The 25,351-nt window shown below is 37.0% G+C and overlaps 1 protein-coding gene across 10 annotated transcripts in view; it reads left to right on the forward strand.

Moving 5' to 3' along the window:
* PARD3B (par-3 family cell polarity regulator beta) overlaps positions 1-25,351 on the forward strand; it is a 901,201-nt gene that overhangs the window by 622,382 nt on the left and 253,468 nt on the right. For all 10 annotated transcript variants that reach the window (XR_005649078.1, XM_039844925.1, XM_039844928.1 and 7 more), the window contains 2 exons: positions 12,160-12,366; positions 13,108-13,345. Coding sequence is in view for 9 of the 10 variants with exons in the window: in XM_039844925.1 (XP_039700859.1) it covers positions 12,160-12,366; positions 13,108-13,345 (445 nt within the window). In the remaining variant the exon portion in view is untranslated. The remainder of the gene's footprint in view (positions 1-12,159; positions 12,367-13,107; positions 13,346-25,351) is intronic.

Raw genomic sequence — 25,351 nt, forward strand, 5'->3', positions numbered from 1 at the left:
TAAAGATTAAATTGTTAGTCGATGCTGAAAAGGCAGTTAATTAGTGGAGTGAAGAGATAACATGGCTCCCATTGGAAATATAATTCCAGAGAAAGCTAGGAGTCAAACATTTTTATTTTTTGAAATTTGGAGACCCATATTGCCTTCAGATGGATACTTCACCAATGTTAGGGGACGACTCTACATTCTCTGGTGTTATCGCTTCATGTCTGTTTATCTTTGCTCTGTACATGGATTATCACATCTTGGAGGAAAGTATATGCCTTGTCTTTTATTTTGGAGGCTTCTAATAAAGTAGGAAGAATTTTAGCTCAGTGATTGTCCAGACCGGGAAAGCCCAATGTAGCATCTGAGTAGCTTTGCCAAGTCAGTAGGCCAACATTTCCTTGTCTGCAAACTCAGAGTTTAAAAGGTGAACTGCAAGAGAGTAGAGTGGAGTGGGTTGTGGTAAGATTTACATAAGATATAATACTGAGGCGCCACCTTTCAGGAATAGTTTTCAATCTACCAGGGAAAGGGAAATCACAAAATACTATTGAAATCCCCTGAATGCACCTTAAAATAGAGAATACAAAATTATTTCCAACGGATGGCTATGTCTTCAGTCAAGCATCAGATTAAATGGTTGAGTTGTATTTAAGGGTGGGGACACATGAAAGATAAATTTTGAAATACAAGAGTCACACTCCCTGTGATAAGATGCCCATAAAAACAGCAAGCAGAGAACATTAGCTCACACCTATTAGAATGGCCGGTATCGAAAAGACAAAAGTTAGTAAGTGCTGGCAAGGATGTGAGGAATGGGGACCCTAGTGTACTGTTGGTAGGTATGTACACTATGGAAAACAGTATGGAGTTTCCTCAAAAAATAGAACTATTCTGTGATCCAGCAATTCCACTTTGGGGTATATATTCAAAGGAAATGAAATCACTATTTTGAAGAGATATCTGTACTCCTATGTTTATTGCAGCATTATTCACAATAGCCAAGATATGGAAACAGCCCTAGTGTCCACTGGTGGATGAATGGGTTAAAAAAAAAAACCACACACCACCACCACACACACACACACACAAAATAGAATATTATTCCACCATTAAAAAGATGGAAATCCAACCATTTGTGACAACATGATGGACCTTGAGAACATTATGCTAAGTGAAATAAGTCAGAAAAAGAAAGACAAATACTGTATAATCTTACATATAGGTAGAATCGAAAGAAGTAGTTGAATTCATAGAAACAGAAATAGAATGGTGTTTGCCAGAAGCTGAGGGATGTAGGAAACGGAGAGATGTAGGTCAAAGTTATAAGATGAATTAGTTCTGACAATCTAATATACAACATGGTGACTGTAGTTAGCAATACAGCAATATATAGTTGAAAGTTGGTAAGAAAGGAGATCTTAAATGTTCTCACCACACACACACACACACAAATGGTTATTATTTGAAATAATGGAGATGATAACCGACCTCCATTGCGATAATCATTTCACAATATACACATGTATCAAATCGTCACATTATGTATCTTAAACTTACACAGTATTATGTGTCAATTATATCACAATAATAAATAATAAAATGTAACCCAGGAGGTGGCTCCATAGTGTAGTGGTTAGCACGTCTGCTTTACACGCAGAAGTTCCTGGGTTCGCAGCCCAGGTAGAGCCACGAACCAGGCCTTGGGTGCACTAGGCCCCCCAGTGCTCCAGGGGTGCCAAGCCTGGGGTGCACCAGGCCCCGGGTGCGCACAGCGAGCACGTGGAAGGAGACGCCCCGCCTTCAGAGATCCAGTTCTTAAGGGGAGACAGCAACATACATAGGTCAGGGGTGGAAGTGGGGGTAGGGAGGGAATTAAAGAGGAGAAAAAAAAAAACGTAATCCAGGCATTGAAAAAAAAAAATGGCAGAGACTCCCAGAAAACAGTGTATGTCTCCAAACTCCTGCTCTCTCCTAGACACACACTCAATCTAGGGCCTGCTCTGAGTGAAATTGCTCTCATTACTTAAGTTATTTTTTCCTGACCTTCTTCCTCCTCCTTCTTCTTTGTAACTCTCTCTGGAGATGAATACACAAGTGAATTTGGCTAAGATCAATTGTGTATGATGTGATCTCATTTTGTTCAGGAAAGAACTTTGTAAATTATAAAGCAGCAAGGGAATGTTTGTTACTGTTACACTTGTCTTCTGTTCCTCTTAGGACCAAGTACAGTTCTGAGCAACAAAAAGTACTCAGTAAACATTCAGTGGTAGCTGAGTCGATGTTGCCTTATATTCATTCATTAGATTGAGATCTTGCTTAGAGGTTATCTATAAAGAGATTATTATTCATATTAACAGGAAACCAAAAAACCTCACTTTCTGTCTGTAAATAACTCAGTAATTGAGAATTTGAAGTTGTTTTTAGTACAGTCAGATATAAAAAGGGGAGAAAATAGTAAAGCGAAAAGTATAAAAGTAAAGTTTGATTCTTAATACAGATATTCAGTTTACATATTATGTAAAAATATCTTACTATGAATCCATCCAAGAAATCAATCAGTTTGATCTTTTAGTTATGCTAATATTTTTTAAAGAAACTTATTAGAATTCTTTGTATTATGCTTTATTTTAAGAGTACTGTAATACACAATCCACATAACATATAAACCACTCAACAGTCAAAAGCTGAAGAAAGATGTGCTGTTGAAGCAAGCCATACAAAGAATGAATAAATGGTAAAAGGAAAGGTTGGTGGGAGAGGGGTGGGTATCACTGAAAGTTTGTGCTCAATGTGAAAAGCCTGTTACCAAGATATACAAGGAAGAACTGGAAGACAGATAATGCTGTTCTTGGTAGTAGGTAAAAATAAGACTATTTAAAGTGCACATAAGGTGTAGAAATAGCAGAAAAGGTTATTACAAAGAAAGAAGTTAAGCAAAGAAATGACTGGTATAAAAAGAAAGACGTAACATAGAGAAGATGAATGATGGATAAGGCAGAAATTATGAAATCCTTGAAAGTAGCCCAAAAGAACCTAAAGTCGTATTATTAACAAAGAACAGGAAGCTATGTGCGGGCTTTGAGGAAATGAAGCAACTGTGGGATGTGTTTCTCCAGGTAAAACTTTGTTCACCCTCACAACACTGGAGAAAAGGGGTGTCCAAGGACTATAACTGCCCTTTACTTATACCTTCACTTATTTCTACAATAAATATTTATTTAGTGCTCTGTGCTGCAGATACAAAGACCAACAAACTAAGAACATGGTAGGTAGCACTTATCTGTTATATTGATCCTATTTCACGGGTAGAAAAGGTTGACACTTTAGTCAGTTTGTTTAACTCTGAAATGAGTCTTTTTTTCTAGTTGAATAGTAAAAGTAGTTTTCGTTTGGGTTTGGTTTGTTTTCCTTTAAGTAGCCACATTTCTCTTAAGAGACCAAAGCGGTTTATCTAATTTTTGAATCCATTTTTTTCTTGAATGCCAATTTTAGGTGTTTTTTTGTTTGTTTGTTTTTAATCTTGTAGAGTTTTCCTGATAAGCCAGGTAGAGGGAAAGCAAAAGATTAAAACAAGCCAGTCTATTGGGAATGGATTTGTCTGAGCTCTTCAGCTGCCTTAACAGAATCTATTCAGACATATGTTTACATATATATTTTAAAAAGTAGTTTACCCATGAAATTGAACCACAGAGTTCATTTACTTATCTACAAAATAGAGAATAAGAAAAGTGTCATGAGAATATTTTCAGTGTAATAAATTCATGATTTATTATATTTCTCTGCACATAAATTGAGTCCAGGAAAGAAATCAAAATATGGCATAGGATTTTGACTTTCAGCTTAAAAAAGAAGGAATTTTTAGGTAAAAAAAAAAAGAAAAAAAAATTAAAGTGTATAGCAACTCTCGGCAAAGATTTAAAGACCCTTGGAGGGCCATGCCCATATTCACAATCAAAGCATTTGTTGTATTTGTTCACCTAATCTTCCCATATTTTCTCTAGATATTTTCACTCTAAAATAGATAATGTTTGGAGACAGAGTAGGAAAGATTATGCAAATATATGAATCTTAATGAGAAGTTCATTATTGAACATTTTGACATGAATTTAAGGAAATGATAAAAGACCCTGGGATTTACGAGACTTAAAAGAAAAAAAAAAACTCTGTTCCTGGAGAACTTGGAAATTGCCAGTAAAAGAACTGAGACCCAAATGACAGCAGATAATGTATAAGCCAGATTACATTATGCCCTATGGTAACAAATAGGAAATGGGACACTGTGATAAGCTTGGAATGATGATCAATATTTGGAATACTGAGATAGGCAAGAAATTAATTAGGCCCATTATGGGCACAGTTAGCACAGATAACACAATTTGGGAAATTATACATTTGGATATTATGGAGAATTTTTTTTTCTAGGCTAATGGGTTTGCAATGATATCTATTAAAGCACATAAGACATTTTGCCTCTAGGGAAATTACTGAAAAAATCGAATATACAAAATTTTTAGTAACTGTAATCTAAGATAAAAAGACAAAGTGGGATATGTTGAAGAATAAAGTGCTATTATGACTTTCTACTTGGAATTTATAATAATTTTTCATTCAAAGAATTTTAAGGCTATTAATTTCACATCACGGCTCCCCATGAAACAAGTAAAGCATTTCTATTGTATTTGCCCAAGTTTATTGCTCATAATACAGAGAGGACAAATTGATAATGAAAGCAAGCTACCTTGACGAATTCCTGGCCTTTTCAAGTTTTATGCTGTGACACCTGGATAGCATTGCAATCATTTTGATCTCCAATTTACTATTGGGGACAATTCCTTTATTTTAGAGGGATGGGCTCTATATTAATCTTACTAAGTGCCTTGAAGAACATTGATGTTATTGAAATGTACAGATTAAAATATCATTTATTGTTAATTTATTATAAGTATTTGTTGATTATAAAGCTCTAGCTGGGAGAACAACTTGCCATGTATCTAAAAGTGAATACCTTTCCCAAATAATGTTTTATATTTTAATAAGAATGTATCGGTAGCAATTTCATCAATAATGAAAGATTCAATTACTGGTCTTCTGGATTAAGGCATTCTTTTATTGTGAGATTTTAATGGTAGAATAGGAAGTTTAAACATTGCCAATGAAATCTCAGACTAATTAAATGATTATAGCCTAAAGGGAAGGGCAACCAAGGCCCGACTATTAATCTTCCCAAGAATAGCCTCCGTATGTGATGAACAGATATATATATGTGTATACACATACACACACACACACACACACAAACACACACCCCTTAATTCAAAAGAACAAAATGTAAAAAATTGTTTGAAAACAAATCAGTTCAATTTTTAAATAAAGAAGAAAGGATAGTATTTCTTTATGAAACCGTTTTCAGCTTTTTGCAGGAGTGGTTGTATTTAAGAATGCAGTGGTGGATTGAACCAAACAAATTATGCTGGTGTTTAGAGGTAACAGATGTTCTGAATTACTCAGATATGTAGAGATAACAATAATAATTATCACCACTGCTTTATGAGCACATACTATGTGCCAGACATACTTTCATCCTTGTCTTATCCTCATTTTACAGATTAAGAAACTGAGGCACAGAGGGCATAATAACTCAAGAAATAAGTAGCAGAGTGGGGCGTGTTGGCATTTTCCACAGTCTTTCCTTGTAATCGCTCACTATTGACCACTACTCTCTAGACTGTTTTATTCTCTGTTATCTTAATCACCTGCTTTGTAAGGAACCAAAAGCAGTTCTCACCCCGAGGGCAGGTGCAGGAACCCAAGGCTGAGTCAGAGAAATTGCGGTTCACATCCAAATAATTCTCTAGGAAGGACTTTCTGTTGCATAGTCTGTTGAAGTGGGACTTTCTAGCTAGAAGGCCAGGGCCATGGTTTCTTAGTGTTTTCAGAATCTGTTTTGCAGTGGCTCCTCTTCACCGACATGGTGGCGCTCTCCTCCCCTCTCCCCACCTCCTCATGCCTATGGGAGAAGTGGCGTGACTCCTTTAAACCTTTAATCTTGGTGTAGGTGCCCATTCTCTTCATAACACTGTTTTTCTGGATGGCAAAGGGTAGTGGATGTATCTGAGGATTGGTGAGGCCAGAAGACATGGCCCCCAAATTTCCCTCTACTCTGTACGAGGAGGGCTTCTGAGACCAACTCAAGCCAATCCCCTTCAGTTGAGAACAGAGAAATCTTCAAAAGTGCCATAATGTCTTTTTTTTAATGAACTTTTACATTTATTTTTATTGTCAATAAGGTAGTTTACATATTATAAATTAGACCAACCCTGACCTCTTGACTCCTTACATTTTATCGAAAATATAATTGCCTGCTGTTTAAAGATTTAAAAAAAAAACCTCAAAAAACTGGCCCGCTATTTTTTTTTATGATGGTTGGTTAACAAAATCCAATAAGTTTCACCTGTACATGTTAACAATAAGGGATGTATATATTTACACTGCACGTTCACCTCTCATAGTTAGATTTCTTTCTGTCACCACATATTGGACCCCTTTTACCCACCTTCCTTCTCCCTCTCTCCTCCCGCTACCCTCTGGTAACCACTAGTCTATTGTCCACGTCCACAAATCTCTGTTTGTCCTGTTCATTTGTTGCTTTTAGGTTTATATCCCATATAGGTGATATCATTTGATTCTAAACTTTTTCTGTCTAACTTATTTTATTTAGCATGATTATCTCGAGATCCATCCATGTTGTTGCAAATGGCAGTATTTCATCTCTTCTTATGGCTGAGTAATATTCCATTGTATATATGTACTACAGCTTCTTTAGTCAATCATCTATCATAGGACACTTCAGTTGCTTCCATGTCCTGGCCACTGTGAATAATGCTACTATAAACATTGGTGTGCAAATATCTTTTTGGATATGGGTTTTCTAGTCTTTGGGGTAAATAGCCAGTAGAGAGATTGCTGGATCGTATGGTAGATGAATTCTTAGTTTTTTGAGGAACCTCCGTACTGTTTTCCATAGTGGCCATACCGATTTGCAGTCCCACCAGCAGTGTGTGAGGGCTCCTTTTTCTCCACATCCTCTCCAACATTTGTTATTACTTGTCCTGTTGATTATAGCCATTCTAACAGATGTGAGGTGGTATCTCATTGTGGTTTTGATTTGCGTTTCCCTAATAGCTAGTAATGTTGAGCATCTTTTCATATATTTGTTGGCCACTTGTATATCCTCTAGGGAGAAGTGTCTGTTCAGGTCCTCTACCCATTTTTTGATTGGATCATTTGGTTTTTTGTTATTGAGTTGTATGAGTTCTTTGTATATTTTGGATATTAGGCCTTTATCGGAAGCGTTGCTTGCAAATATATTTTCCCATTGAGACGGTTGTCTCTTTACCTTGTCGACAGTTTCTTTTGCTGAGCAGAAGCTTTTTAGTTTGATGTAGTCCCATTCCTTTATTTTAGCTTTTACTTCCCTTGCCTTTGAGGTCAAATTCATAAAATCCTCTTTAAATCTAAGGTCCTTGAGTTTAGTTCCTATGTTTTCTTCTATGCATTTTATTGTTTCAGGTCTTATCTTCAGGTCCTTAATCCATTTTGAGTTAATTTTGGTGTGTGGTGATAGACAAAAATCTAGTTTCATATTTTTTGCAGGTGGCTTTCCAGTTTTCCCAGCACCATTTATTGAAGAGGCTTTCCTTTCTCCACCCTATGTTTTTGGCTCTTTTGTCAAAAATTATTTGCCCATATAGATATGGGTTTGCTTCTGGACTCTCGATTCTGTACCACTGGTCCATGTGTCTATTTTTTTTTTTTTTTTTTGCCAATGCCATGCCATTTTGATTATTGTTGCTTTGTAGTATAACTTGAAGTCAGGCAGAGTGATACCTCCAGCCTCGTTCTTATTTCTCAGGATGGCTTTGGCAATTTGGGGTCTTTTGTGCTTCCATGCAAATCTCATGATTTTTTATTCTATTTCTTTAAAACATGCCAATGGGATTTTGATGGGGATTGCATTAAATCTGTATAATGCTTTAGGTAATAAGGTCATTTTAACTATGTTGATTCTTCCAATCCAAGAACACAGAATATCTTTCCATTTCTTTGTATCTTCTTCAATTTCTTTTAATAGGGTCTTATAGTTTCTATTGTATAGTTCTGTCACGTGTTTCATTAGATTTATTCCTAGGTATTTTATTCTTTTTGTTGCAATTGCAAAAGGAATTTTTTTTTTCACTTCTTTTTCTGACACTTCATTATTAGAGTATAGGAACACTATGGATTTTTTAACGTTGATTTTGTATCCAGAGACTTTACTGTATTTGCTTATTGTTTCTAGTAGTGTTCTTGTGGAGTCTTTAGGGTTTTCTGTATAGAGAATCATGTCAGCCACAAATAGTGACAATTTGACTTCTTCATTTCCTATTTGGATGCTATTTATATCTTTTGCTTGCCTATAACATCTTCAAAACAATGATTTAAAGTTGTATTTCTTTATGAGGCTTTTATTTTAAGGAAATATTTGGCACATGGAACTTTAAGAATATTTTTATTTTACCACCTGCAGAAAAATTTTTATCACATAAGATCCCTCTGTTAGCACCCTTGGCAATTGTTGTATCATTTATTTCAAGAAGTCTGTGTATGTCAAGTTCATATTTCTGACAGCAAGATAAGTTTATCTGGATCTTAGAGAACATGGTCACTGGACATAGAAGTCACAAGTTAAAAAATAAAGACTCGTTACTAAAAATTGGAAGACGATTTATTCCTTGGCATTTGCTACTAACATAAGCTGGCCTTGAAATCATTGAACAGTCATTTTCAGATTAGTTTTGTAGATGCTCAAAGTGGGACAAGTAAATGCTCAAATTTGGACAAAGTCCACCCTGTGACTGATAACACATGGTATTCATAGATCACTCTCTTAGACAATTGCTTAAAATCAGCCAAAGCCAGTATCATATCAGCTACAGATGAAAACGTGAGGAGTGATCATATTTTAGGATGACTTCAATAAGATAGAATGACTGAGGTTTTGATTTTGATTAATTACTCATTTTTTCATTATCCCTTCAAAGAGACCTCTACTATCAGTGGGAATCTAGAAAAAATATGATTTGTATAAATAGTTAGGCTAAAAATAGGCAGTGAATCTTCTATTCTAAAACTTACAGAATTTCCAATGCAATGTGCATCTAAACTGGAATTGTGAGGATAGGAGTGGAGAAGAAGGACTGAATGTGACGATTTATTGTACGTCGTAAAATCTTTACGTGGTAGGCTACTTTATTCCAAGTGTTTTGATGGAATATAGTGTTGATGCCCATCAATTGACATAATAAACCCTTCCACAACCAGTAACCTTGACCTGCCATCAGAAGCCTTCCGACACATAAAGAAAATGTGAGTCCTAATCAAGGTCCATGTCAAAGTCCCCTTGCTCTTGGAGATTCAGTTTTGTCAGGTCGGTGCACCTATAAGTCCTCGTGAAGACTTTCCTGATGTTGTACTCTCCTCTGTCTCTCTTCCACTTTTACACCATTGTTTACTCTGTAGAAATACATACAAACACTTTTTCCAAGCCTGAAAACCCCCAAATCCACGTTTACAACCCAGGACTCAACCACCCTCTTTGCTTTTAGTTTTACCATGTACTACACCCAGTAGTACTGAGTTATAATTTTGGCCATGATCAGCTGACACCTTTAATTTGTGACTTCTATTGTAAAGTGAATTAATTGCTGGCTCTGTTAATCCTGCAAAACCCATGAACCCTTAATGTTCATTTTGCTTAGAATGAGGAACAAGGTATTTGTTCCTTCTCAAATGTGACTCCTTGCTAAGCTTTAGATGAGCTCCTTTTAGATAACATGCCTTATATCTGGGATGATTTATTCACTTTCATGTTCCCTGGAATTTATTGCTAAAGGTTGATGTGAATACTTACAGTTTGGGCTCTAATGTAATCTCCTGAATGGCAATTAATAAACAAAAGATGGTTACTATTGACAGAAGAAAGCGGCTTTCTCAGATAGTTTTCATCTTTGTGTTTTCACCAAACTTCGTATCAGACATACCTAGGGCTTGATGGTAGAAAATATTTTCTGCAATCTCCAAAGCTTTTACTGTTGCTTCAATACCTCAAGCCTCCATGTTGCTTTTTGTTTTCTTGTCAGAAATGATCTTACTCGATTTCTGTGTCTTTGACTTACCCTCCTTCCTGGGAATATATTAAAAAAAAAAAATGCCCTTTTCTACATTTAGTAGTAATGTATTTTCAGTATTTATGGCTCACAAGTAGCATCTGAAATTCCTACAATTGTCCTTTTTGCTTAGTCTCATCTCTGTTGAATTTATTGAAATACACTATAAAATGTATGCAGTGTTTATTTTCATCATATAAATTGTTCCAAGTACAAAATTGCCTTCTGTAAGTTAATGATGAAACTATAAAAGAAAAATTTTTTTTGCAATTTGCCTGCTTAACTAGGTAATCTAAACTAATGCTCTTATTTTAAAGATGAAGAATCTGTACGCCAGTTTAAGTAGCTTGACCATAATCAAGTAGAGGGTGGAGGCCAAGGACTACTTTAGGTAGTATGGGGCAGAAAAGGTAGTTAGGTTGTCTTAGGACCATTCCCAGTTCTGACGTTTATTAAGTCTGTAACTTTAGACCAGGTATCTCACTGCTCTGTGCCTCAATTTTCTCATCTATAAAATGGACTAACAATCGTGCAGTAACACAACAGTAAGGGTTTTAGTAAGTTAATGTAGGTAAAGCACTTAGAGCAGGGCTAAGCACTCTGCACATTATAAGCTGTTAACATTTTTGTCATTATTTTGACTATTTTTAACAAATTCAGAACATATGGAAGGTGTCGTTATTTAACTTTATGTGCGTTTATTTAGGCATTTCACCTTTGCTGTACTTTTGTATTCCTTGTATAACCTAGCACTACGTTAAGCAATTAGTGGTAGTGTTTATGATGGGGACAGTAGTAGAAGCAGAAATAGTGATCACAGGAAGAAAAGATAGTGCTGTTTAGTGAGCCTTCCTGTATGCTAGGTGTTGAAGTATAGGTACTTTATATACATACTCCTTAGTATGCACTCAGTCTATATCTACTGAAAAACTACAAAGTAGTTTATACCCAGTAATGCAAGTGTAGCTTCTTCATGATAATAATCTCCTTCGTAACTGGAGAGGATCGTGAGGTTTGGCTCTGGTGGAAAAGATCCCTGATTGAATTCCTTCCATCTTTAAAATAAACCTTGTGCTGCTGGTATTTATATAGCCTAATCCTGTTATGGACGACCGGGAGCCTGGCTGTGGGTGGGAATGGAGGTCGAGGCATGAGTGAATGGGGGCAGATACAGGGCAAGACAAACAGCGCAAGTAAAAAATATTATCTATCAGAACTCAAGTTATTAAAATTTACTTAGGTTTTATCTTTTTCCTTTTGGAATATTATATCATATAAAAAATGTTGCCCCTTTTGTAAATGCCCAAACAGAAATAATTTGGAACAATAAGCATTAACATTACCTTGCTTCATTTACCTATTGACTAAATAAATTGCATTCACCATACATTACTGGCCACTAGAGTAAGATAAAGTATTTGATCACAAAAATTACAGTCATTTCAATGTTCTTTGATTTCCATGTATAGTATGTTACTTAATAATCAAAAAAACAATGATGGAATAATACAAGCTACAATCTATGGGAGTGCCTAGAGTGGGTACTGGGAGAGAAGCATTCATTATGTTAGGTGCTCTGTGGATGTGTTGTGTGAGTGTGTGTACATATACACACATAGTCATATCCACACTCATACATATCTCTGTAGACTGCAATAACTTTTCACATTCATATATATATATATGTGTGTGTGCATGTACCTACCTACATACTTATTTCTATATATAATATATAATCATTTTAAATCTTAGTACAACTTTACAAAAGGAAACTAAGACTCAGAGAAGTCAAGCCACTTGCTCAAAGTCACAAAACGTGGCAAAGCTGGGGTTTATCCCCAAGTCCCACATTTAACACTCCCTTTTCACAATGCCCAAACAGAAATGTCTTTGGAGCAGCAAAGCTTTCCACATACCACACATGCCTCATTAGGGGCGGGATGACCTCTTGCCCTTTCTTTTCCAGAATCTCCAGGCAAAGGTTTCGGTCCAACTCTGGGTTTGAAAAAGTCCAGTTCCTTGGAGAGCCTGCAGACTGCCGTTGCCGAGGTCAGGAAGAACGAACTTCCCTTCCACAGGCCCCGGCCACACATGGTCCGCGGCCGCGGCTGCAATGAGAGCTTCAGAGCAGCCATTGACAAATCTTACGATGGACCTGAGGAACTGGAAGCTGGTAGGGTGACATGCTTCCTTAAACGGTTTCTTCTTCTCATTATTACCCACGAATCATAGGCGAGAATGTGTGCTTAACTATGGAGAAAAATGATTTAAAGATCCCAATTATATTTTTGATATTAAAAGTAATTCATTTTCCTGATATGTTTTGCCCTTTGGCTTAATGAACATGGAATTGGTTAAGGCAATATGCAATTTATTTTACAGTGCGAATGCTAAAGAAATATTCTCCTTCACTTTCCTACAAGGACCAACTGTCATTTACCCTTAGGGTAGGCACACTAAGTATGCATTTCTTGACATTCTTATTGGAGTCATTAGAAGCAGAATCAACCAGAGGACTGACTGCATTAATTGGGTAGAAGCAGTTGGGTTATTTTTGTACTCAAAAACCTCTCCTGGAAATAGCTCACCCTGTTTGTTTCACAGCATGTGAGCTTTCTGAGCTGATCAAGGTTAACAAGCTGGCTTTCAGAGAGATTAGTGTTTTACCACATATCAAACCTTTTATAGTACTGACTAAGCAACCAGTCGTCCCCCACTCCCAACATCAAACCTTACTCGGAGTCACCAGATTTAGGCAGTTGTCTCTTCACAGGGTACAAGTACCCACGTGGAAGGGAAGAACTCCAGAGTGCTTTTATTCGTTCTTCTGTATTTTACATTTTAACTTTTCTTGATATGCTAACAGTAAGTGCTCCTGACCACGTGTATTGATTTTTTTTTTTTCTCTGTACAGACGGTCTGTCTGATAAGAGCTCTCACTCCGGCCAAGGAGCTCTGAATTGTGAATCTGTCCCTCAGGGGAACTCTGAGCTAGAGGACATAGAAAATAAAGCCAGGAAAGTCAAAAAAACGAAAGAGAAAGAGAAGAAGAAGGAAAAGGGCAAATTGAAAGTCAAGGAGAAAAAGCAGAAAGAGGAAAATGAAGATCCGGAAAGGAAAATAAAGAGGAAGGGATTTGGTGCCATGCTGAGGTACAGACTTGCTTTGGAGGCAAAGTTGGTTTTGTTTTTGTTTTGTTTGTTCTGTTTTGTTTTGTTTTCTCCTGATGAAATCACTCATTGTGTGTACTCATGGGGGGAAAAATCAAGCTTTTCCTTCAAGCTAAATTCATAAAAATTTAAACAGTAACCGTGCTTGTTCCTTTTCTGCAGAGAGGCAGAAGGAGCTTTCTAGGGTGGCCCCCAAAACTCATGGTGATGACAGGAAGCTGTTATAATCTGTTGTCTAAGAAAGGCCAACGCTTGGTAGAGACATGGGTAATGCCTGCAGCCCTTGGTACCAAAGTCTCATATGGCTAAATTAAATACAAGTCCTAAATTGTCACCTCTAGGATTCTCCCTTTGAATTAGAGAAGACAGAATAGATGAAACTCACCCCCTCCACCCCCATGATTCTAGGTGTCTATACGGCTAGGCATGTGGGCATATTAGCTGTCACCTACAGAGGCTCTGTAGTCCAATGGAGACGTCACTGGCTTTGGAGTCAAATGGCCCTGGTCTGACTTCATGACCACACACAAGCTACTGGGTTTCACATGTGTTACTTAACTTCCCTGAGCCTTATTTCCCCCACTTTTTAAAAGGAGGCTGGCATTCCTGCTCTCTCAACTCAGTGGGGTTGTGAGATAAGATTCCATATGCGGTCGGTGCATTGACTAGGCGTGGCTCAGCAGGGTCCAACCAAAAAAACACCTTTATTTCTTCTCCTAAGGTACCTTCAAATATGCTCTATTGTTGCTGTCAAGATGTCCACAATTTGATGACATCTCAGTTCTCTAGCTGATGGCATTCTGGTCGCTTTGGGAATTATAACAACCTCTTTTGTCAGGGGCTAAACATGGAATCTAATGTTAATCAAAACATCTCCCTCCCTGCCCCTCGGGCCTCAAGTAGGAAGGACCCTACGGTGTGGTGGCCTTCTGCTTCACAGTCCCTAGAACCAGGAGGAAGGGAAGGACATTGTTAAAACAAGGATAGAGTTTTACTTAACGGGTTGTGTCTGGTATAATCTGGCCACCAGGGACCCTTTGTGGGCCACCTTTGTGTTTTTTTTCAGGGAGCTCCTTACTGCACCAATCACTGATATGGGAATTTCATTTTCTCACTGACTTCCTGAGACCCTAGGGCCCTGAACCTCTGACCTCAGACAGTGCAGCCCTGGATTCTCCTTACCCTGGCTGATCAACTTCTTGGATGGTGTCACTTCTAGATGGCTTTAGCCTATTGTCCTTCTATAGCATCCACTTAGCTCACTAGTATGATGACCTCTTGCCCCTCTGAATGACACAAGTATAGCCTGTTCCCACTGCCCTTCTTCCTCCTGACCCTGCCATAGGGATTTCCCTGGGCAGCCTGGCATCTTCAGACTTCTCTAGGGCATAGTCAAGCATAACTGTGGCTCCCCAGCTCAAAGGCCACATGCCAAACTCTCCAAAAGATGCTATCATGCATGAGGAAGGTCAGTAACTGTTTGCAAGTCACCAAGCAAACCGATAGGAAGTGGGATGGCAGTCTGCTTTCATACAATTGCCTTCAAATTCTCTGAGGGTTTTTCTTGTAGCTTCCTCATTCATTTTGTTAGGGGTGAGAGATGGAAGCATCCTTTCTATTACTTTCTTTACTCCTATAATTCCTCATCACAGAAAATCTCCAACTCAATCTCTATACTCTTTCATGGGCTGAAGGTGTGTAATGGGAGGTGATACTTGATTGGAACCTCATATAAAACTCTTAGGAGATATCTCTCTTGAGGATGCTGGGTGGTGTTTGTCATCAGATGTTCTCAGTTTGTGATCTTCAGCTGAAATTTCAGACAGAAATGGAAAATTTTATTTTATATGTTATTCACATAAGTAATATATATATCTGCAGTGTGTGTGTGTGTCTGTGTGTCTGTGTGTCTGTGTGTCTGTGTGTCTGTGTGTGTGTCCTTGAAACTGCAAAGTGACATTTAGGGGATACAAATAATATTGATACCAGTGGACGAATTTCTCAATAGACATTGGTTTGTTTTTCCTTGTGGTCTCTGTAGACTCTCTTTGCTTCTGACATTTTGAATTTTAAACTTGCCCTTTTTCTAGGTAATGATTATGATTGCCAGAATCTATGGGCTGCAGAGCTTAGAGGTTAAAAATACAGGCTGTGCATATGGACTTCTGAGTTCAATCTTGGCTCTTCTACTTTCTACCTAGATAACATTGAGCAAGTTATTTAATCTCTTTATGCCTCAGTTTCCTCATCTGAAAAATGCGGATGATAAAAAAATCTACCTTCATTATGAGAATTTTATTCGTTTAATTACATGTTATATGCTTAGAACAGTGCCTGGCAAGTAATAAACATTTGGTAAATGTTAAATATTGTTGTAAACAGAATAAGGCCACCTAAAGATGTACCTGTTTCAATCCCCAGTACCTGTGCATGGCAAAGGAGAATTAAGGTTGCTCATCAGCCGACCTTAAGATGAGGTGATTATCCTGGATTTTTTCCAAGTAGGCCAATGTAATCACAAGGGAGCATAAAAATGAAAAAGGAAGATGTGACTATGGAACAAAGGTACAGAGAAATGGAATATTTGAAATGGTGGGAGGGGGTCATGAGCCAAGGAATGTGGGCAGCCTCTAGAAGGTGGAAAGATCAAGGAAATGGATTCTTTCTGGGGGGCCTCCGAAAAGGGATATAGCCCGCCAACCCCTTAATTTCAGCCTATTTCTGTTGTTTAAGCCACTAAGTTTGTGTTCATTTTTTACAGCATCAATAGAAAACTAATATAATTCTATCATAATTATTATTACTACTTTCATAATGTAGTATTTTATAAGGGAAAAATGTCCTCTTTAAGATGTTAAAGAAAAAAAACATGAAGATTTAATTTGTCTATAAATATAAAAACTTTCAGAGCTTCCCATTTTCTAGAATATTACTAAATTAAGCCTTAACTTTATATTTTACTTCAGATGATTTAATTCAGGTAGTTCATTCTCCATTGTCTATAATACAGAGCTGGCTCTTCCTTTTATGGTCCAATACATGCTATATTTTCCCCTGGTAGAAATCACAGGTCCTCCTAGATTCTTTAGACATCTAGCAGCTTGGGTTTTGTTTCCTTTGACTATTTTAGCAAAATTAAGATCTGAAAGGTGGTGTTTGATTTTATCTCCCATGTAAAAATAGCAACTGTTTACCATAGCCTCTTGCATCTGAGTTTGCGAGCATATTGGAGTTGCTGCTACATGCACATTTTCAACAACAAAGAACACAAAAGCTGTTACCATTAGCCAACAGATTTTGCTTTAGTTCTCATCTGTTGCTCAGATGCTATTGACTTAGTTTCTTTCTTATTTAAAAAAGATTGATTGCTTTAAGGTTCTCTAGGAGTTAGATGTGTTGCTTAAATATGTATTATTTTTTTCCATCATCTGCATTTCACAGACACTTTCCTGAACATAATTTAAAGTAGGTTGTGCAGTTGTACCATGTACCATGCCACCTAGCCAATGGTGTGGATGGGAACTGAAATTCTGCCTTCTCCTCTTCACCAAGTTGTGCATAATGGAAGTGAGAATGTGTTAGCAGTAGCTATGCTCTTGCTCGTAAAAAGCTGTGTCATGTGCTTTTCTGATATTAGCTAGTCTGTTCATGTCGATGATACGTAGTAGGACAGTCTAGCTCATTAGTTAAGTTAACCTACTCTTGATCCTTTTGAAAAAATTATGGGAGGTCTCATTCATTCATATCCTTATGTTTATTATCTCATATCCTTATATGTATTCCCGTTTGCTTACACTTTGCTGATTTAAGAATTACCTCCTTGCAGATTCAACTGTGGCTCTTAACGCAGGTCATAAATTATTGTGGAAAAATGTACAGCTCAAAAACCTACCAACTGTGGTAGTTTCCCTGTATCCTCTGTTTGCCTCCTATTAAAAGAGAAATTTGGGGGATCAAGGTGTTTAAAGTTTTCCATTGTGTTTAGATTCCTTAAGGCATTGAATTCTTCATAGCTCTACCCTGCCGAAAGACCGCCTATGGCTCCTTGTAGCCGAAGGGTGAAGCTCAAACCCCCTCAGTAGCCAAGCCCATTGTTTATCAGTCTCTGGGGTCTAGCAGATATTTCCTAAGCACTAAAGAGAAATATCCTTTGGCTAATAATCTTACCCTGCCTAAAGTGAAAAACCCAGAAGTCAGCCCCCGATTTCTTCACTATTTAATAACCTTGTCTATCTGTATATTCTTTTAACCAAATTGTGTCATAGATTTGTATTTAAAATCCATTCTTTCATATCATAGTTTCTGTTGCCTCCTCTTGAAATTATAGGCCACTCACTTTAAAAATCTTTGAACTGTCAACTTGTTCTGGACCCTGAATGGAAAACCTTGATGTTATTAATCAAATACTTTCTCCTATATATTTTTGTGTGATTTGGTACCCAAAGGAACTATGCTTAATAAACTCTTTTCTAGTGGATTAGCAAAGAGCGAAATGTAAAACCTGCCAATAGAAACTTCATCTCTGTTTTTAATATTTTTGCCCATATTTATTTGATTAGTAACATATTTTGAATGCTTACTCTTTGCCTAGCACATTCATAGTTATTCTCCATTGATTCAATTCTGTTGAAGGACTACTTTGCATCAGGCACTGTTCTAGGCACTGGGCCTACAGCAACGAGAGCCCTGCTCTTATGGTGCTACTTTTTTTTTTTTTTTTTTGGTCTTAGTAAAGCAAGGAAAAATCAAAGACTTGAATTTCATGTGGTGAGTTTAAAACAAAAAGAAGCAAAATATTGCATAAACATGTAAACAACTTGTAACAATGAATTACTCAAGGAGTGGTGGGACATTTTCCTAAGATACCTCTGGGACAAAGCAGTAGGACCTTCAATGCAAAGAAATCAACAGTCATTTTATTCTGTGCCAAACAAGACAACCAGGCCATGGCTCTTGTGGAACTTACATTCCAGTGTGGGGGAGAGAATAAACAACTAACTCAAGACAATTGAGATCCTTTCAGATGGTAGAAGGTGCTATGAAGAAGGTAAGAAGTCAGAAGGGATGGTGTCATCTCACCCTCGGTAACTGTCTAACAGCCATCAGAGTATGCTTCTGCCAGGCTACACTGAATTTTCAGCAGATATGTTATCAGAACTTAGCACACTGTAATACATACTAATTCCAAATCACTTTATGCCTGCTTTTTTTTTTTTTTTTTTTTGCAGCATATGAATATGGGAAGGTTATTTTTAAACCATCTTCATATAAAGCTGTAACAGAAAGCTAAACCCAACTGTGTCTGTTTTAGTATACAAAGTCCTATTATACCTGAAGTAAACATTCTTCAAAAATGTGGTCTCTAAATAGTGAACTCTATTCCTTTTATCCCATCAGTTGTATATTCTTTATTATTTCTTCTTAACTCAGCTAATATAGCTATACCACAAGGGTATACTGTTGAGCGTCTACTTAGAAAAACCTGAATAATAACCCTAATGACAAAAGTATTTGTAAAAATCTAGAGGCATCAACTCTTTTATTTCTAAGCTTTGCAAATCTAAAGCATCTATGTTCGTTTGCTTTATACTAAAATGTACTATATATCTTATTGAAACCAGGTCACCTCTATATACTGGATCCTGCTATGAATTGTTTTGAAGAGAATATTCCTACACACACACACACAACCAACAACACAGACAGACGTCACTACCACCAAGTTAAAACTTAACCTACTTAAAAATCTGTCCCTTGCCAGCTCTGAATATCTTAATCTCCAGGCCTTCTTCATTAATCCCTTTGCATCTCAGTCTACTCATCAGTAAATTGGGGATAATATCACATCCTCTCCAAGTTGTTGTGAAGTATAAGTTCAACAATTTACATTAAGCTAAGCTATCCGTATAGTGCCTGATTTGTCTTCCCCCATGGCCCTACCCCAGAGAGCCAGTCATCAGATATTGCTTTTGACTTGGAGCCCACTAAATTTGTTTTGATTTTTTATTTTTCCTCTAATCGCTATGTGTCTTTGAGGTGGGCATGCTTTAGCCTGGACAGTTTTGCATAATAAACTACAATAAGTTATGACATAGCTAAAATCATTCAGTCACATATATTCTATAAGCTTTGGCTCACCCCTTTCTAAATGTAACCATGAACTATTTTCAAAGGTTATCTAATCTCTTAATGGTGCTGAATACATATAGAAAATGGACTCAAATAGAGAAACGGGTTTTTTTTTTCTTTTTTCTTCATGTGTTTCAGACCATAGTGTATGGACCAGTTAAGGCCAGTGGCGGGAAAAATGGGGGCATGCAGCCCCTGGAATGCAGTGAGGCCAGGCTGAGGCCCAGAGGCAGCTATGGTAGGCTGGGGCGGGTGCCCCTGCTGCCCAGGGTGGAAGGCACTGGGCTGGGACCGAGTCATGGCTACAGGGCTGTGGACTTGATATTCTTAATACATAGCTCATAGTTATTTCATTGAGCTGCCTTGGAATTTGTCTTATGATACATTACCCGTAAAGATACATTTTGACTTGATTTTTAAATTAGGTTAGAGACCGAATACTTAAATCTCCAGGGAGCATGACATCTATCGTACATTTCTCCTCTTTACCTTGATCCCATAACGGCTGTTATAGGTCTCGTGTACAATAAATGTAATGTGGCCATGCCTGTCATTACCTCTTTCTAGATAGTGGCTGTAAAATGTCTGGATATCCCTTCAACTTTATGGACACAAAGGGTAACCCAGCTAATGCAGCCAGGCCAATGAAATTTTAACAGTCATTTCCCCAAAGGCAGAAGGCCAATAACAGGCTAGAGTTAAGTTGCTTTGCTTCATGAAGTAGAGGCCAGTGTGAAACATGAAATTTTAGATGAAAAATGAAAAAAGCCAGAGTAGGTCAAAGTTCTTAATTCAACGTCAAGCCAAATATAAAAATACATTGAATACAGAGAGCCTTACAAATCAGGGCAAAATGGCTACACATATTGAGCCTGAGAGAAATATATGACTGGCCAAAATAATTTGCATGTCAAAGACTGGTATGGGTGCAGCCTTCCATTCTTCTCCCCGACTCCCTCTGGTTGCGGAGGAAAAGAAATAGAACCAAAAAAAAATGTCGGAATTTTGTTAACGTTCATTTTTTTTGTCTATTTGGTAACTGAATTTTCTCACCTCACAGTTCATCTTAAATAATTTACTTTCTCTTTTACAGTATGAGCCATGAATACTTTGTTTCTTTGTTTTGTTAATTTGCCAATTTTCCTTTGAGCTAAGTGCCCTAGCAATTTTAATTTTTCATTCAAGTTGGAAAGAGCAGTGACCCTTTTTTTTATTATTATTATTCACTATTACTATCACAGGCCTGGGCTCAGAATGCTACTTTTTATGACCAGCAGTGTTGAGCCCATAATAGAATTGCGAAGTAGATATGCCAATATCTACTTCTATTAAACCCAGTGGTGCAATAGATGATAATATTTATATATTTATGTATTATATGTCCTAGCTTTTGTTCATTTGCAACTAAGCACCAGAGAGGACAATTAACACCACAATATGAATAGATCATGAACAGGAGAGTGTAAAGAGGTGAAAGAGAGTACTTATGTGAATAGGACAAGTGATAATAAAACAACGAAGATACATGCCAGGATGATAACTAGAAAGTATAGATTACATTTGGATCAAACAAATTTAGGCTTGTTTGGTTGGCATTTATTTCTTAACAAAAAGAAGACCCAGAGACAGATGGGCTACTCTTCTGATGGCCTGACGCTAGGACAAATGAGCTGCTGCAGTGCTCAGCATTCGGAGTTTGTTTGGTGTCTGACTTTACTTATTATTATTATTTTTTTACATTCTGCAAATCTCTTTAATAACTGCCTTAATCGCAACAGTTAGGTTCTCATACCTACTTTTTAAAATAACAGCTTTATTGAAATTTAATTCATATACCATCACATTCACCCATTTGTAGTGTATAATTCAGTGATTTTTAGTATATTCACAGAGTTGTGCAACTATCACCACAATTAATTTAGAATTTAGAACGTTTTCATTACCCCAGAAAGAAGCATTGTACCCATTTGCATCCACTCCTTATTTCCATTTACCCTCCACCCCCATAGCCCTGTCCTAGGCAACCACCAATCTCCATCTCTGTGGATTTACCTATTCTGGACATTTCATATAAATGGAATTATACAATACGGGGGCCTTTGTGACTGATTTCTTTCACCTAGAGGAATGTTTTCAAGGTCCACCTATACTGTAGTTTATTTCAGCAATTCATTTCTTTTTATTGCTGAATAATATCCCATTGTATGCGTATGCTACATTTTGTTTATCCGTTCATCAGTTGATGGACATTTAGCCATATTTCTACTTTTTTACTGTTATGAATAATGCTACTAGGAACATTATTCTATAAGCTTTTGTATAGATACGTATTTTCATTTTTCTTGGGCATGTCTTGGGACAATGAGGTGTATGACTTGGGAAGTTGCTGGGTCATATGGTAACTCTGTGTCTAATCTGTGTCCAACTTTTAAAAAATTTTTTCAATTCCAGTTGACATGCAATATTATGTTAGTTTCAGGTGTACAACATAGTAGCTGGACATTTATACACCATTACAAAGTGCTCACCCCAAAAAGGTTAGTACCCCTCTGACACCATACATAGTCATTATAATGTCATTGACTGTATTGCCTATGCTGTACTTTATATCCCAATGACTATTTTTATACTAGCAATTTGTACTTCTTAGTACTTTTTTTTCAGCTGTCAAGCATGTCTGCAAATTTTTTTTTTTTTTTTTGAATATGTGTTCATGGAGGAGCGAGGGGCATGGATGGAGTTAATTAGTATAAAAATGGATGGGTAGTTTGTGTTCAAATCATTTTAAAATCTGACTGCTCTCCACCACCTTCCCTCCTACCCTATGTAATCTTGATTACTCTGTAGCTCTGTTTATTATGGCTGTCCAAAGCAAGATGATTTTCTCGTACTTATCACAGTAAAAATGATCACGTAGAGTATCAACCGAAAGGCTTGTTTGTTTAATTAAGGTTCTCGTCTCCTCTTAATATGTGTGCACAACTGCCATTAATGTTAATGTGAATTATGAAAGAGCACTGAAGAATAGACCCCTCTTTCTCATTACTTCTCTTGGATAATGAGATTTAAATTTGTTAACAGATAAAAACAAAAGTCCAGTGGAAAAAAAAATTGGCTTAACTTTTAGAGAAATTGATATGCTAAAAAGAATTTTCACAGGTACTAAAGCAGAAGATACAGATTAATAAATAAACTTCATTAGTATTTAAGGTGAAATCTAATCATTTAAGATGCTGGATTAGTAAAATGGAAAAGATTTCCTAATGGGCCTATTTGCATACTCATATTAAATAACTAATAAAACATATTAATAACAGTTTTATTCATATATATAAGTACTCATAAGTTCCTAGTTGGGACTTATTTGCCTAATTTGCTTTTTACTATTCCAGCATAATGTCATGTCCTTGTAGGATGTTTACTTAATAGTGTTAGATAATGACATGTATAGATTTAATAATTTGCTTGAAGGAAAAATGGAATTAGTTCTTTATTTAGCACCTTTTATCTGAGAACGTCAGTGTAATTTACTAACATCCATCTTCAAGATGCATGGGAGATGAATGTGGCAAGTAGTAGCTTTACTTTGCAAATAGTAAAGATTGAGACATTTAGAAGTGAAACAGCCTGTCTAGAGCCAGATTTTGAACTGAGATAATACCAAGATAATACCAAGATAATATCGATCATTGCTACTATTGTATTTGCACCTAATAATGCATTAATACCAGCCATAATTATGTGTATACTTTCATACACCCTCTAGAACCCATACTTCATTTTTGCCATCATTGGATTTTCTTAAGCCAACATGTAAAACAGGAATTTAATAACATGAGATGGTTCAGAATTAAGGAAAAAGAATCTTTGGCATAATAACTATAATTGTTTTCCTCACAGAAAAAGAGAGGCTTCCCAGAACAATTATACACAGATATAGGAGATACACAAATTGAAAAATGGTTAAGAGATACACAAGTAATATTGGATTGCACATCTAGGACTATTATCTGAACCATGCTAAATAATATTCACCAGGATTTTGGAGACAATCCAGCTTTGCTTCCCCAGCTAGCTGCTGATCATTGCTGCATGGTGGCCCTGCCTCAGTCTCAGCTTCAACATGTCTAAAGTCTAATTCATCATCCACCCAACCAAGTCAAGAGCTCATCCTGACTTTCCTAATTCTGCTTGAGGCGCTGCCAGGAATCCTTTGGTATCCAGGATGCCTCCCTCTTCTCATTCCCACCTTTCATCAGCCATCAATCCTGTTGATACTTGCAAAATGCTGTCTCTTACATCTGGACCTTTTTTTTTTTTCTTTTCCACTGCTATACTCTAATCATGATCTTTATTATTTATAACTAGATTATTTCAATAGACTTCTGATTTGCCTGCTTTCTTCCTTCCTTTATTCCAGTTCATCCCAGACATAGCTACCAATCATTCCTTCACTGTTATCAAATATTTAATGAACACCTTCTGCACTAAAATGCAATATAATACAATGGCAAAGAACAGATCCTCTGGAGTCGTTCTCCTCAGATTCAAATCCCAGCTCTGTTTCTTTCTAGCTGTCAGTGCTTTAGCAACTACTTAACCATTCTGTGCTTCAGCCTCCTCTCCTGTGAAATTGGAATAATAAGAGCATCTGCCTAATAGAGTTGTTTTGAGAGTAAATGAGATTATATATGAAAAATGCCTGGCACACAACATGTTCTTAAAATATAACCTATTAATAGTAATCTGTTCCAGGAGCTAAGATGATTCCCAATTACCTGGTAATCCTCAAAAATCCAACTGTAGTGTCATCTACCGAGCTTGTTAAGAATAAAGATTACTGGACCTTATCAGAGATTCTAAGTCATTAGGTTTAGGGTGGGGTCTGGGAATCTTTGATGGGTCTGATGGAGGCAGTCCCAGGAACCTCTACTTGGGAGCTACTAACTCATAAAATTCAAACTACTTAGTTTGGTATTTATTACCCTCTATTTTCTTATCCTAATTCATTTTTTTCTATTGTTTTTTACTGCTCCTCTCTACAGACTTACCACTCTAACCAGATTATACCCTATTACCCAGAACAAACTTTCTAAAGCCCTAAAATTGCATCCTGGCTTAGGATGACCTACCTCCTCTCTCTCTTCCCCATCCCTCCACTTCCCTTTCCTTCCCCTCCCCTCCTCTCTTCACGTCCCTCCTTCCCTCTCTCTCTGTCAGTCTTGCCTGGTTTCTGAAACCCACCTTAAGCCCCATCTCCTTTATAAATGCTTTGACCTTCATTACCTTCTTTCTCATCAAAACTTTTATAATCCGTATCTTCTCATTTAGTGCTTCCCATAGGCCAGCTTGGTTTTGGGTGTGGGTTTTACATGTCTGTCTCATGTCCTTGGTGGGATTGTAAATTCCTTTAAGCAAAGGGACCTCCTCACAGTGCTTTTCACAGTGTTGGCCTTTAATGAGCTTTTCCTGATTGACTGACTGGATTATGTGGTGTGCTAATTGGAGTAGACTTGTTTGGATATTAAAATGTTGTGCCCTTTAGTCATTCTAGATAATAGTATTAAAAATAATGAAAACGGCGGAAATGGTTCAAAAATAAGAAAGAAGGTGAACTGTATTGGGAGTTAATTATTTTTTTTAAATTTCTGCTTGAAGAAGAAGTTGAAAGATGAGTTAACTGGTAATAGTAACCAGCTGTTTTCCATCTCCACTGAGGACAGTGCTTAAGAAAATGGGCCAAAATCACTATCAGGAAAAAATGAGGTTAGATATAAAAAAGAAGATAGTTGTTAAGCACTGGAATGAGGTTTCTGAACAGGTTGTGGAATTGACCTCCCTGAAGTACTTTAAAAGTAG

The sequence above is a fragment of the Pteropus medius genome, unplaced genomic scaffold (assembly GCF_902729225.1).
Source record: "Pteropus medius unplaced genomic scaffold, Ma_sr-lr_union100, whole genome shotgun sequence".
NCBI lineage: Eukaryota > Metazoa > Chordata > Mammalia > Chiroptera > Pteropodidae > Pteropus > Pteropus medius.